The sequence below is a fragment of the Anneissia japonica genome, unplaced genomic scaffold, assembly GCF_011630105.1.
Source record: "Anneissia japonica isolate Jap-2015-1 unplaced genomic scaffold, ASM1163010v1 scaffold287991_len637273_cov151, whole genome shotgun sequence".
In the NCBI taxonomy this organism is placed as follows: Eukaryota; Metazoa; Echinodermata; class Crinoidea; order Comatulida; family Comatulidae; genus Anneissia; species Anneissia japonica.
The window spans coordinates 533,776-547,912 of NW_022692547.1; the positions used below are offsets into that span (position 1 = coordinate 533,776).

At 34.6% G+C, this 14,137-nt stretch overlaps 1 protein-coding gene across 1 annotated transcript in view; it reads left to right on the forward strand.

Moving 5' to 3' along the window:
- The window catches only part of LOC117100344, a 7,833-nt gene extending 2,819 nt beyond the window's left edge, over positions 1 to 5,014 (forward strand). The window contains exon 4 of the mRNA XM_033240003.1: positions 4,839 to 5,014. Coding sequence (XP_033095894.1) covers positions 4,839 to 5,014 — 176 coding nt within the window. The remainder of the gene's footprint in view (positions 1 to 4,838) is intronic.
- Positions 5,015 to 14,137: the final 9,123 nt, after the last annotated feature.

Here is a 14,137-nt window from a genome sequence, read left to right on the forward strand (position 1 = left end):
TTTCATCTTCAACAAGAAATCGTAATCCTGTCTCTTATACACATCTAGATGTGTATAAGAGACAGTTTAAACCTACCGCTAAGCAACGCTGAAGGCTACAGACAGTGCATGGCAACAATACTCGATGAAGCCCATTACATCCGTATACAAACTATATAGATCTACAAAGTCATCAAATAAATTCACAAAAGATTGAAGTTAAGGTTCTGGTGGTAAATTAATTCTTATTGAGTGAAGTCAGGGAACAGTGAAATTACTTAATTGTTCCTGGTAAAATGAAATCCTCACGTAAAATTGTGAAACGAACAAGAAATTACTTCAGATAATCACAATGGGTTCTGAATAAGGCCAAATGCGAGTCACATGTAAGAACGGCACGCCAGCAGCCCATACTAAATGCAATAATATAGAAAAAATTGAAAAAAAGTGAAATTTGAATTAAGTAATACGTTGGTACTCTACTCCTATATGCATTTAACATCTTTCTAGCAAAAGCTATTGCTACTGCGGTCTGGGGCTTAAATGCCACCTTGACTTATAGTTCTATATTGTGAATCTAATTAGCCTCCCCAAAGGAGGGAAGCTCTGGAGGCTAATGTTTTTACTATGTTCTTCTTCATGTTTCAAATCGTTATTGTTTTCGTTGTTGTTGTCGTTGTTATTCTTGTTGTTGATAATTTGTTTCTTACCACGATAACTAAAGTTTAGTAAGTAGTCCGATTGGTTTCAAATTTTACAGAATGCAATATTGCAATAGAGACGAAGCCTATTGTTTTGGCACGTGTGTGAATATGCTAATTGTTCATTTGCATAATTAGTATTTCACTAACCAGGTAATTGATGCTAGTTACCACAAGAACTAAAGTTAGGTAAGCAGAATGCAAGATGGTAATAAGAAGGAGCCTATTGTTTCTGGTACGTGTGTGAATATGCTAATTGCTTATTTGCACAATTAATATTTCACTAATCACTAATTTACGCTAAATCATCATAATTACTATAATAAATTGCTAATTTAGTTGAAATTGTAATATTGAGTTGTCAAGTCACTGTTGTAGTCAATTGTCTGTTTCCACGATAACTATTTTTTTTTATCATATCAGAAAAAAATTCCCAGAGTGGGAAGACTATACTAATACTGGGCAGCGTAAAAGAAGCATATCTAGTTGATAATATTTGTTAACTGCTAAAATAAAATGGCGATAACGGACACCCTTGTTTTAAACTTCTCATTAGTTCGAAGTATTTAGTTACAAAGTCAGCATTTATGCTAATATTTTCTCCATAATACAATGTTTTAATTCATAATTGGCTAAATTATTTACTACAATATGTAAACTGTTTAAGATTAGGGTTAGGACTATGAAATCTCCATGCATCTTTTAATTGAAAGAATTCTCGGTCATCGGCCCCGTGACTCGTCGTTACGCCACTGGTCCACTGGCTTCCACTCTCCCGTGGGACAGCTTTACCGGCTGCCCCGTCGGAAAAATCTATGCGCCAGCACTGATGTGTATCGCTACTTCTTGGATTATATTTATTTGCAACTCGATAATATCTCATTTAGCTTTAATCAATTAATGGATCATTAATAATAGAAGTTTAATAATAATGAGACTGATAAGGAAAGGAATAATGTAACTCTCTCGACAGCTATTTTTTCTACACAGTACAAAAAAGCACTAATTACACCTCTAATCAAAAGCCAACACTTGACTCGGAAATTCTGAAAAAATTATCGACCTGTTTCGAGCTTGACGTTTGTATCCAAAATTTCTGAGAAGGTTGTTGCCTCACAGCTGAATGACCATCTTTTTGAGCACGCATTGCACGAAGTGCTGTCTCCACCATGCTCTAATCAGCTTATAAAAAGGACCATGGAACTGAGACTGCATTACTGCGTGTGCAAACTGATGTATTAACCAGTATCGATAGTGGTTTTGGAGTGTTGCAGGTACTGCTTGATCTCTCGACAGCCTTCGAAACTATTGACCATTGTCTCTTTCTTTTACGATTAGTATTTGTCGGAGTGAAAATGTAGCTCTTGACTGGATCTTTTCTTACCTTGAAAATAGAACACAGGTTTAATTTAGACTTTTAAAAGTTTAAATTACTCCATAAACATCAGTTTGGTTTTAGGAAAAAATTTAGTACTAAACTCTGCTTAATAAATTTAGTAAATAATTTCCAATTTTATCTAGACAATTCAAAATTTATTTTCGGTATTTTTATTTACTTTTCCAAGGCTTTTGATACAATTAATCATGATATATTACTTTCTAAACTAAGTTGTTATAGAAAGAGGTATAGCTTTACGTTGGATTTCTAATTACATAAGCATTAGACTTCAATTTGTATCTTCAAATAATCTTGTTTCTGATAATTTACCTATTAATTATCGTGTCCCTCAGGGATCGGTGCTCGGTTTAATTTTATTTCTAATTTACATTAATGACTTACTAAATTCTACTGACTTTTTGCTGATGATTCCAATTTATTTAAAGCTTTATATGCAAATCTATTAAAACTTAATGAAATTAATACATAGTTTCAAGAAGCAATTGATTTGTGTAATGCCAACAAATTAACAATAAAATACCGATAAAACCAATTTTATTGTTTTCCGTTCAAAAAATAAAAATATAGCTATCCATTGCTCTAACAAAATAAATGAAATTTTATTTTCTGAAACGGATTCAGTTTCTTCTGTTGGTGTTACTTTGGATAAATTTATTTCGTTTAAAGAGCATATTATTATTTTTTTTCCTTGTGTGGTAAAACAACCACTTTTATTCATTTTCATCTTCAACAAGAAATCGTAATCATCATTTCTTTGTCAAACTTAGTCTAAGCTAATTATATATTTGATTTCTTTTTTTTTCTCCCTCTTATTTGCAGTTCCTACCATTTTTATATACCTTTTTTCATTATTTTCGGTGTTTCATCATTTTTGTTCAATCAATCTGACCTTTAAACAATCATAAATCAATCAAAAATTTGATACTTTCAACTTAAATTAGGACATGAAATTTCAACTTTTCGGTTTTTTTTTAATATATAAAATAACACGAGCTTGATATATTTTGATGCTTATCCTTCAATCGATCGATCAATCAATCAATCAATCAATACATCAGTAATGTAAGCAAGCAATCAATAACAAAAATACATCAAACAATCGAACGAAGAATAAATTAACGGAACAGCAAAACAATTATCAATTTCTCCGCCCATCAGCCACTTACAAGTTGAACACAATGATGTTAATAGAAAAATATATCCCATCAGCCATCAAGTCAACACCTACAATTCTCATATGAATAGGTCATTAATTTTTTTAAATTTTATATTTATTATTTAAAGAGCATATTATTGAGTTAAACAACAAATTAAAAAATCGGGTTGGTATCTTGTTTAAACTACGGCGCTGTATCCCTGAGGGCACACTAATAGTGCTTTTATTCAGCCACATCTAACTTACGGCATTGAGGTATGGGGTAATACTCATGAATTTCATTTAAAGCCTGTTTTAGTTACGCAAAATATGTGTGTGAGGTGCATTACATTTTCTGATTTTGGAGCAGCGTTGCTCAAACTTTTTACTTCACGGTCTATTTACGATTCCATACACAAAGTCGCGGCCCAGCAGCCCAACTGCGTCAGGGACCAACATACCAAATCCTGGCAAGAACTTTTGATCATTAAGCCTCCATGTATATGCAATATTTTGACATCATTATCTGTTCTCTCAGTGATAAAATTTCATTGTATACAAATTAAATATTATTTTATTAAATAAATAATGCCGTACATTTGTGTTCCCCAACACCCCCTCCCCTACAATTGTTGATTTTTTTTTCTGCCATGATTTAACCAAGCACGGTTCAGCCACACACGTCACGTCTTTCTCCTTCTTCCAAAAACTTTAACGCACACTCTGTTTCTCCGCAACCTTGAAAGACTACCTTACTATACAGGTATTATGTTTATTAATAAAGTATCCACATGGGCATTCGGTTATCAAGAAATGTGTGGCGTTGTTTAATGTAGTGATCTTTCTAGGACAGGTCTTATATTTATTTTTATCTTTAGCTCATGACTCATCTCTTCATTCCTCCATACCGGATTTACTCGATCTTACAGGGTTAATACTAGACGATAACCTAGTGTCTAGCTCCCGAGGGGGCATAGATACAAAAACTGCTTATAACTCAAATAGCACGCATCATCTGGCACTTTAGCAGCGTGTGCAAGCGACGCATTCGCTGCAACAATGAAGCGGCTTTATTAAAAACTCTTTTCTCCATGATGAAACGTCTCTTTGTTATTTTTTTTTTCAAATTCCAGACGGCTAGCTTCGTGGCCCTCCAAAAATGTTTCGCGGCCCAAATTTGGGCCGCGGACCATAGTTTGCAGAACGTTTAGAGAACATTCAGCACCACTGTTTTATTCACTATTCACTTAAATACCTAAACTTTATAAATTATGTGTCTCTAAATTTATTTATTTTATTTATTTAATAATAGATTACCTCATCTGATTATTTTGAAATTACTGATCATTCATATTGTACACGGTTTAATAATCCCTTTAATGTAGCTATTTTTTCGTGTCATATTAATCTTGGACGGTCAAGAATTACATTCTCTGGTGCTCGTATTTCTAACAGTCTACCTTTGGAAAGACGCCTGAATGCCCTCTCTTAACCATCCAACACACACAACGACCGACACTTACACAAATACAGTTAGACAATTTTTGATTGAAAAGTGTTTATTTTAGGAGGCTTCTATCAAACGCAATGAAACAAACCATGCACATTGACTTTTATTTCACAGCCTATGTAAAACCGATTGTTCGCGCCAAGACAGTTAATGCTGGTGATAGCAAAGTTACATTGGGCGTCAAAAAATTTAACGGAAGTGAAAATAACTTACGATGGGCGAAGGACGGAACTTCAGACAGTAAATGGGACGGTTTGAAGAAGATTATATTCGACACGATCACCGTGTAGCTGATGCTGGGATTTATGAATGTTTTGAATATGGCAGATGGGAAGAACGAAAACACGCTTTTATGCAGCTGATTGTAAGAGGTAGGTTTTATCGTTGGTGCAATTAATAACTTCACACGGCCACTACTTTACAGCATTTTGATTTCCTAGCCAAATGTCTAACTGTTCTTCCCCTCTCTGCAACTCACGACACTCTTTCCGTCTGCCTATGCATTCCCTGTCGCATTTTTTCCCTTGACCCTTATCTTTGTGTCTCTTACATTCTATCTTTTTCTGAGCGAATCCAGAATTAGTCGTTAGGAGTGGGGAGGAAGAGAGGGTTGGGGTGCTTTCATGTAGCTTGTTTCAAACCCACCTCAACACCACCATGGTAGGGTGACGTTCGAGATTTGTGCGAATGCCACATTAGATGCCCGAACATGTCATTTTCATACTTTAAAGATGCTTTCAAAAAGTGTCTTAATTTGCTTATTAATTTCAATTTTCGATTGTTTTGGTTAAATCGGAGGCATGATGTTGGTAGACCTTCAGATTAATGTTGACATTTAGAAGGTGGGGATAGGATAACATTGGTAACCTTATACAATGAATATATCAAGAGACATCCTGTGGTCGGAAACTGAGGTGCGAAATTGCATCTGTACAAATCAGGAAACGATGCAGTCTCAGACTAAATAAAAATGCTACACACACACACACACGCACACACACACACACACACACACACACACACACACACACACACACACACACACACACACACGTCTTTCTCTTCGAGAGGCGAGGGTAATCATCTCTCCTTCTCAGAGAGGCGAGGGTAATCACCTTTTCTTCTAAGAGCTCTTTCGGAGAGGCAAGGGACTCAGAAGAAAGAAGGTGATAGGAAAGGAAGAGAGAGGCGAAGGTAATCACTTCTTCTTCTGGGAGGCGAGGGTGTTACCTCTCTTTCAGAGAGGCCAGGGTAATAACAAAGGAAGAAAAAGGGTGATAGGAAATGAAGGTCTTGGCAAAGTGATGAACGACAATGGAGAGAAATGTCGATATCTGTATGGAAAACGTTTTCATCATTGGAGGATCTATTTCAAAATATAAAGACATATCATGCATAAATAAACATGGTTTTTTAAACTCGGAAAACAAAGAATCAGATTGACCACATCACAATAAATAGAAAATGGAAGACATCCCTCAAGATGTCAAGGCGATAAGAGGTGCTAATGCTCGAGGTGACCATCATATACTGTCAAGCCATTTTAAATTAAAATTACGTAGAACGTCAAACATAAGCAAGAAATTCTCTCAAAACCCAGAGATTGAAGGACCCAGTCACCAGAAACAGCTTTGAAATCCATCTCAAGAATAGTTTTGATATTATAGTTATATATAGTTTTATATATATTATATGTATATACATAGTTATATATACATAGGTATACACATACACACACACATACACACACATACACACACACACACACACATAATAAGGTTTGCATTAACAGACCTGCATCCAACCGTGAAGACACATGAATCCATTATTAATGGGATCACCTATTTTGGAAATATTAAGCCTGCTCTCTCGGTAGAGCGATGAGAAAATAAATTTCTGATTTATTTCCTCTATGTTTAGAGCAATCAATGATAGTCATTTTTTGTGGGGGTGGGGGAGGGAAGGGAAATTTGAAAACTATATCTTTATTAGCATAGGCCTATTTATCATAATGTCCATACATCATCGTATTATAAATTAATTATTAAATTAAGATAAATGAATAACTAAAAAGTAATAACATTGTTTCTAGCAGTAGCTCAATTGATGTTAAATCTAAGCCATTGATAATATGGTTAACAATCGTTATTTCCTCCGCAAAGGAGGACGTGTATTCACCGCTGTCTGCTTGTGAGCAAGATTACACAAAAACTAAGGAATGAAGAATCATAAAAAAATGCATAATGTAGTGAAAGACAAGGTTTTCTTGAAATACTAGAAAATATTTTGTGTCGAGAGGTTACAAAATTTGATAAGTATATTGCTGTAGATTGAAAATCAGGGCCCCTGTGACCATTTTCCGGAGACTAATGTTTCTCTACTGATTTAGCATCACTAGGGTATAAATACAAAATTGAGCGGTGGAGAATCTGCAGTACATAGGCCTAATATAATATGTTAGTGACTGTGACACCATGAGTCGCATATACTTACCCGACTGAGCTTCAACCTGCCAAAAGAGAACGGCGATGAGCAGCTGAGAACTGACCAAAAGTTTCATTTCTGCTAACTAATTTCCAGCAGTAGGCCTACGAAGGGCAATGCACACTGAAATAGCACCTTACAGTTAAATGCTCTTCTGAACAGTTTCAAAAATAACTTGCAAACATTACTATTTATGGATGTTTTCTCCGGTTATTAATGCACAAAGCGCCATGAGCGCCGATTTGGGTGGAGGACACCGGCGCTATAGAAGTTTTCATTTATTATTATTATTACTATTGTTCATGCAAACCGGTCTTTTCAATAACTATTATCTCTACAAGATATGTCTCCCAATGTCACTGAAGCTTTCTATTGATTATCTCACAGATATTTAGTTCCTAATGCTAATTTTGTTTGGGTTTATCGTCCAACAATTATTTATAAAAGGATATGACTAGTATTCATTCAATTCTTGCATTCCATCATGCCAGGGCCCTTACTGATGCGTTTAAATATTCAGGGGTAGTAAGATTTCCGCAAGCTTTTTCTGAACTTGATGTTGCGATTAGAAGTACCGTACCCGCGCGAATAAGTGTCCCGTGTGAATAAGCGCTTTTCTCGAATAAGCGCCCCTCATAACGTGAAAATTTCCTTAAGCGCCCCGTTTGAATAAACGCCCCCTCAATATTCCAATCAATCCTGGGACTGTGGATGTTGGCATGATTTGAAGTGTGGAGTGGAATCACATTCTCCTGTAGTCAACATCAAAATGAGGATATTTATATTGGACAGATGAGAGCTCCATAGACAGACAGTATATTTCCAACTTTCATCTTCTTACATTTGTCTATAGCCTTGTCCTACTCCTTTTCCGATAATGTGCACCTTAAACACATTCTCATCTGAGTTTTCAAGAAAACCTGCAATGATCGTGCCATTCTGCTAATCTCAATCGGCCGAATATGGCCAACAAGCTATACCACCACCACTAATTTCATCTGCTATTCTGCTGTTTGTAGGCCTAATACTGTACTCACAACATTCTTGTCGTGACAAGCCATGCTCTCTGGACGATTACCGGTATCTTTTTCGCCGCACCACCATTCGTAATTTGCGGTTTCCTGATGTCCTTATATAATCGTTTTTCATTCAAAATGTACCTCTTGAATTTAATAAGTTCTCATAAGAACCACTCGATTTTCATCTATGTCCATAAGCGCTCCCTCAATTTCCACTCTGTTTTCATAAGCGCCCCGTTCGAATAAGCCCACCGTTTGAATAAGTGCCCCTCAGAAGTGCAAAAAAATATTTTAAGCGCCAGTGCGCTTATTCGCGCGAGTACGGTAATCTTATTGAAGAGCCATTTATAAGTAACAGAGTTTAAAGAAAAATTTTACTGATGTTTAATATTTTTATATAGGTATTTTTTGGACCAAATTTTTATTTTTTTTGTAAAAATATCGTTTTTTAGACTTTTCTTTATTTTACTTTTTATTGTATTAATGTACGCTATTTATTCTGTTTTTATATTTACGATCAAATATTCCCTCGTTTTGCTATGTAATGACGACTATATTTTGTATTGCTATTCTATTTGACGATTGTACATATGTTTTACCTTTTATTCTCATGATTGTACATTACAATTGATATTATAATGAAGATTTGTGAATACTACATTTTCGTAAATGACAATTGTACATAAATATTTATAATATAATAATTTTAATTTACAGTAATATAAGTATATCATTTTTATTAATGAATTTTTAAATTCTATTTTTGAAGAATGTACACGATTATAACAATTATATATTTTTTATGTATTTATTTTTCCCAATTTATTACTCAGAGATTGGTTTAATTTTCCTTGTATGACGATCCATGCAGGTTTTATTTAGTTAAATTTGTTCCCTTTTATTCTTATTTAAACGGTTTTTTGTTGCGTTGGCTTTGTTAGCAAGGTTTTGGTTATTCAGTTAATTTTTTTTTTTACTTTTGCTTTTCCTCGGCACCCCTGTTCATTCTTTTTTTTTTTTATCGAAAGATTGAAAATAAGCAAAAACGTATAAATAAAATAAACGTCGCAAAGTTCACACTGATGTTGTATACGTAAGCTTTTATTCACAGGTTGGCTTATATAAAGAATGGGTACTTTGTATATCTATTATAAGAGAAACCTGTACTAAATTTTGCCTCCGGTTCATAATAACAAAATCCATCAGAGACAAATCCACTGTTTTTTCCATATGTCATTTCAATCTCCCTTAATTTTGATCGATAACAACTTTGCATCTCTGTCAAAATACGTAGAGAAAAATTAAAATGGATACTTTGAACTATCACCAGTTACATAAAAACTTAGATTACTAGTATCAGACTATTCATTTAGTTTAATTAATCTGTTCTTGGTCCACAGACCTTTAACTTTGGCGTGTATTATTATTGTTTATTCCGAATAAATTATATTTATATACCTAAAGGAAGAAATATTCAAAGGCTTGAATGTAACAAAACACAGTCACTTTATTTGAGCTTGCGCTCTTCTTCAGGAACCACATGAAATTTATTTATTACAGATTCAACATAACGACCTAAAAGGAAATCATGGGCCGAGAGTCCGACACTAACATATTATGTAATACAATATAAAATATCAAAAATAAGTACACCATTAAATATCACTGTCAAAAAAAAAAGGAAAAAAAGTTCATCTTATATCGTTTTAGTCGTTAAAACAGGCTGTTATTAATTTTTTAAAACATTTTTTATATTCATATATAAGCTGTTACGAAGAGAGATCTTGGGCCCTGCTGCTTAACATAACAGAATCTAAATAAAGAGGTTGTTCGAACGGGCACTCATATAATTTAGGATATTTAATCACGGGGTTAATAAAGGAGTTGTCATGCCAACAGAAAATCCCCCACTCTTAAAAAAAACCGGAAGAAAACAAGGCTCCGGAAATCATTTTAAAAACAAGAGGATAAAGATGGCACACATTTAGCCGATCAATGTAGTTTGGTCTATCTTTATACCTCCCCCACCCAGAATAAAGGCAATTCTAGTAGCAGCTTTTCGCATACGTTCCAGTTTACGGGTATAGGTACTCTCTTAAGGGTCCCCTATAGAACGACAATATTCAAGTATGGGCAAAATCAAGACTCATATAAGAAAATGAAATAGTTACCTCTAGTGCCAACAAAAACTCTTGAGACAAAATTTAAGCATTTAGAGGCTCTCGAGCACACATTTTTATTATGAGATTTAAACGTTGGGATTGTGGCTCCAAGGCGTTTTGCTTTTGGAACAAATGAGATCTGGGTATTTGAAATGGGGTGTAGATGAGTGGAGAAATGTCTGCTCAGGAGCAACCAGATAAACGAATAAGTTTATACTTAGAAGAGATTAGCCATTATTGTTGCACCACATACACAATTATCAATGTATTTTTGGAAACCAGTAACGTCCAAGGCCGACCAACAGTGCACGACAGGACGCTGGCATCGGCAGACTGATCGATTGGGCAAGACATAAGGTGAGTAGTACGACAAATACAAACAAAAAATTATAGTAATAGTAGTCCGATAACACTACTACTGATACTGATGGGTATGGGCCAAGACAAGACTCAACTGCGCTGAAGATAACTCTATATGATATCACAACAAGAGAAAAAATACATTTTTATGTATTGCCACATATATCATTGTACATTTATAATAAAAGAATTGCTATGATTTACCTTAGCCAATGCACTTACAATTCATTACAATATAATAATCTTTTATTCTAAACAATAAAACAGAATAGTTAAAAAGTCAAGTAGAGCCACGTCAATGGATTTACACTTTCTTTTGCCAAACAGATCCGTCCACTCATTATGTTAATAATTACTTCCAGCCGTACAACCAGATTTTTCTGGCGTAATGCCCTCTTAATGCGCACCATTGTGTAATGAAATTGTAAATCCACGTGTGTTTTTCAAATTATATATTAGTCGGTGAAACAAAAAATTATGACAACAAGGCATGTAGACTATTGGACACTTTATTTTCGAAAATAAATGCAGTGTTCAATAGTTTACATGCCTATGAGTACACCATGAGTACAATATGAGTACACCATTAAACATTTCATATCGTTTAATTCATTAATCAATGTGCTGTTATTTTCACCCACTCTAAAAAAAAAATGAAGAAAACAAGGCTTTGAAAATTCTTCTCTTACAGCCAGACAATATTTAGCCGATCGATGTACTTTTGTTCTATATTCATATCTCCATCACACAGAACAGAAGCAATTCTATAATTTTAAACTGAGAAGTGTTTAAAGGCAAGTCATTATTGTTGTACCAACATACAAAGTTATCGATGTCTTTCAGGAAGCGAGTAACGCAATGGACCGAGGGTCCAACACAAAATCGGGATCCTCTTGACATACAATATAATAAAATATAAAATATTTCCAAAAAAAATGAGTACACCATTAAAAATTTCATATCGTTTAATTCATTAAAATGTGCTGTTATTTTCACCCACTCTAAAAAAAATGATATTCATATCTCCATCACACAGAACAGAAGCAATTCTATAATTTTAAACTTAGAAGGGTTTAAAGGCAAGTCATTATTGTTGCACCAACATACAAAGTTATCGATGTCTTTCAGGAAGCGAGTAACGTCCACAGCTGACCCGACAATGTAAGACATGGTGGTAGCATCGGCAAACTGATTCATTCGGCAAAACATATGGTGAGTAAAGTCCGATACAGATTTAAAAAAAAAATAGTTGTCCGATGACACTGCCCTGCAGAACTTTGCTTGGTATGGACCTAGGACAAGAATCAGTAAACTGAAGTCAACTTGATATGATCTTCCAACAAGAAAAGACATTTATGTATTCACATACTCCACAACTGTACATTTTAAATAAAAGCTTACTATGATCTATCAGATCAAATGCACTTACAATCAGGGACGTAGACAGGATTTTGAAAGGGGGGGGGGGCGTTATGCGAGGTACGTAAGACCCCGTGGGGGCTGTTCTGAGATGATAAAGTGAAAATTGCAATAAACGCATTATAAATAATATTAGTAAGCCTAACAATAATTATATAAAACTCAACAGTGGTGGATCGAGGAATTCAATAGAGAGGTGACCCAGGGAGTGACTTTTATAGATGAACCACCCACTTAAACCCACCATGGTTGGGGCTGAGGTAAGATAATTTATGATTTGGGCACTTCTAGATGGCCGGAAATTAGGGGCCTATATTTTTTTATATTAAAAATTGAGATGCAGGGGGACTTCAATCCACCACTGCTCAAAACAATCTTTATTCAAAATAGTCATAATCACGAAAAATGGGCATGTAAAACCAGATCACATCCTAAAAACAAATTTATGCACTCTCACCTCACCTCACCAGCAGTCACTAAGACATACTCTGAGTCAGGTGTCGATTCAATGGAGTTTAATGTCATACCCAGGAAGGCGAAATTTGTTTTGAAAGGTGGAGGTGGGGTGGGGGACATTTCTTGAGCCGACACCCACCTCAGACCCACCATGGTTGGGTCTGAGGTGCGAAAATTTGAGGAAATAGTACCTCCAAATTTTAAGCAAAAATATGAAAAATATGTACCAATTTTCTTAAAAGTTGACAAATTTTACGCGAAAATATAAGAAATCTCTACCCATTTAAAAAAAAAAGGACTCATTATGTACTAAAACGTCATAATTTAGAACTTTTTTTTGAAAATGTAGACCCATTCTTTGTGGACCCAATAGAAAAATTGTGTGGGACTGTCCAACTGCCCCAATAGCTGGCTACGGCATTGATTATATATACTCAAAATGAAGCGCCAACAAATTTCTCATGATCTTTTACCAGCGATTTTCGGCAACCATAGAGATCTTATTAATATGTGTGATGTACCAGAAAATAAAGCTTATATGAGTATGTACTTTATATACTTCAAAGCCATGATTTCACAACCACCTCAGCTCCACCATGGTTGAGGATAAGGTGTGAAAATTTGAGGAAATAGTATCTCTAGATGGCCGGAAATGACACTTTTATATAGTAAAATTCATCATTATCACATCAAGGAGGTATAAAAATAAGTGATCACATCACCATTATATAGTCAAAATGAAGCCCCAACAAATTTCTCATAATCTTTTATCAGGAATCTAATTAATATCCAAGACAACTTAGGCCTAACTATAGCTTACTAAGCTTTAACTATATTATAATAATTGTGATCAACAAATGACAACTCACTTTTTCGCCTTTATCACAATTTTCTTCACTTTTTATATTATTATCTATTATCACCATCGTCATCATCATAATTATTATTATTATTACTACTTGTAGTACTGTAGTATTAAAACAAAATTTTAGAGAGCATGCAAAACGATAAAAACCAAACTGAACCATACAATACCACATTTCTGTATTTGAAAGGCCTGGCCTGGGACTTACGGATTTAAGATTTTTAAAAAATCACGATTAGGCCTATGTGTTAGTATAGTAGGCATATGTATAACGTGTGCTGATGCATATTTACATAGATTAGAAATAGGGGGGGGGGGGGAGCCGTGGCTCCCCCTGTATACGTCCCTGCTTACAATACAATATGATTGTGACGCTAATAAAACGAACACACTTCACGACTGAGTAGCATTCTTCATTTTCTTTATTTCCGTCGAGTATAGAACACAAAAATCAAAACAAACCAAACCAAAACAAGCAAACCCTAAAACAATGAATAAATCAGTTTGTATCAATAACACAGGAGCAAGTAGCTTCACATGTGGAATAACAAATTATTCATCATCAATCAATTAAGATATTTCAGAAGAATACATAAATCATTAAGACTCGATATATTAAACAAACTAAATAGGCCTAAGTATATAAAA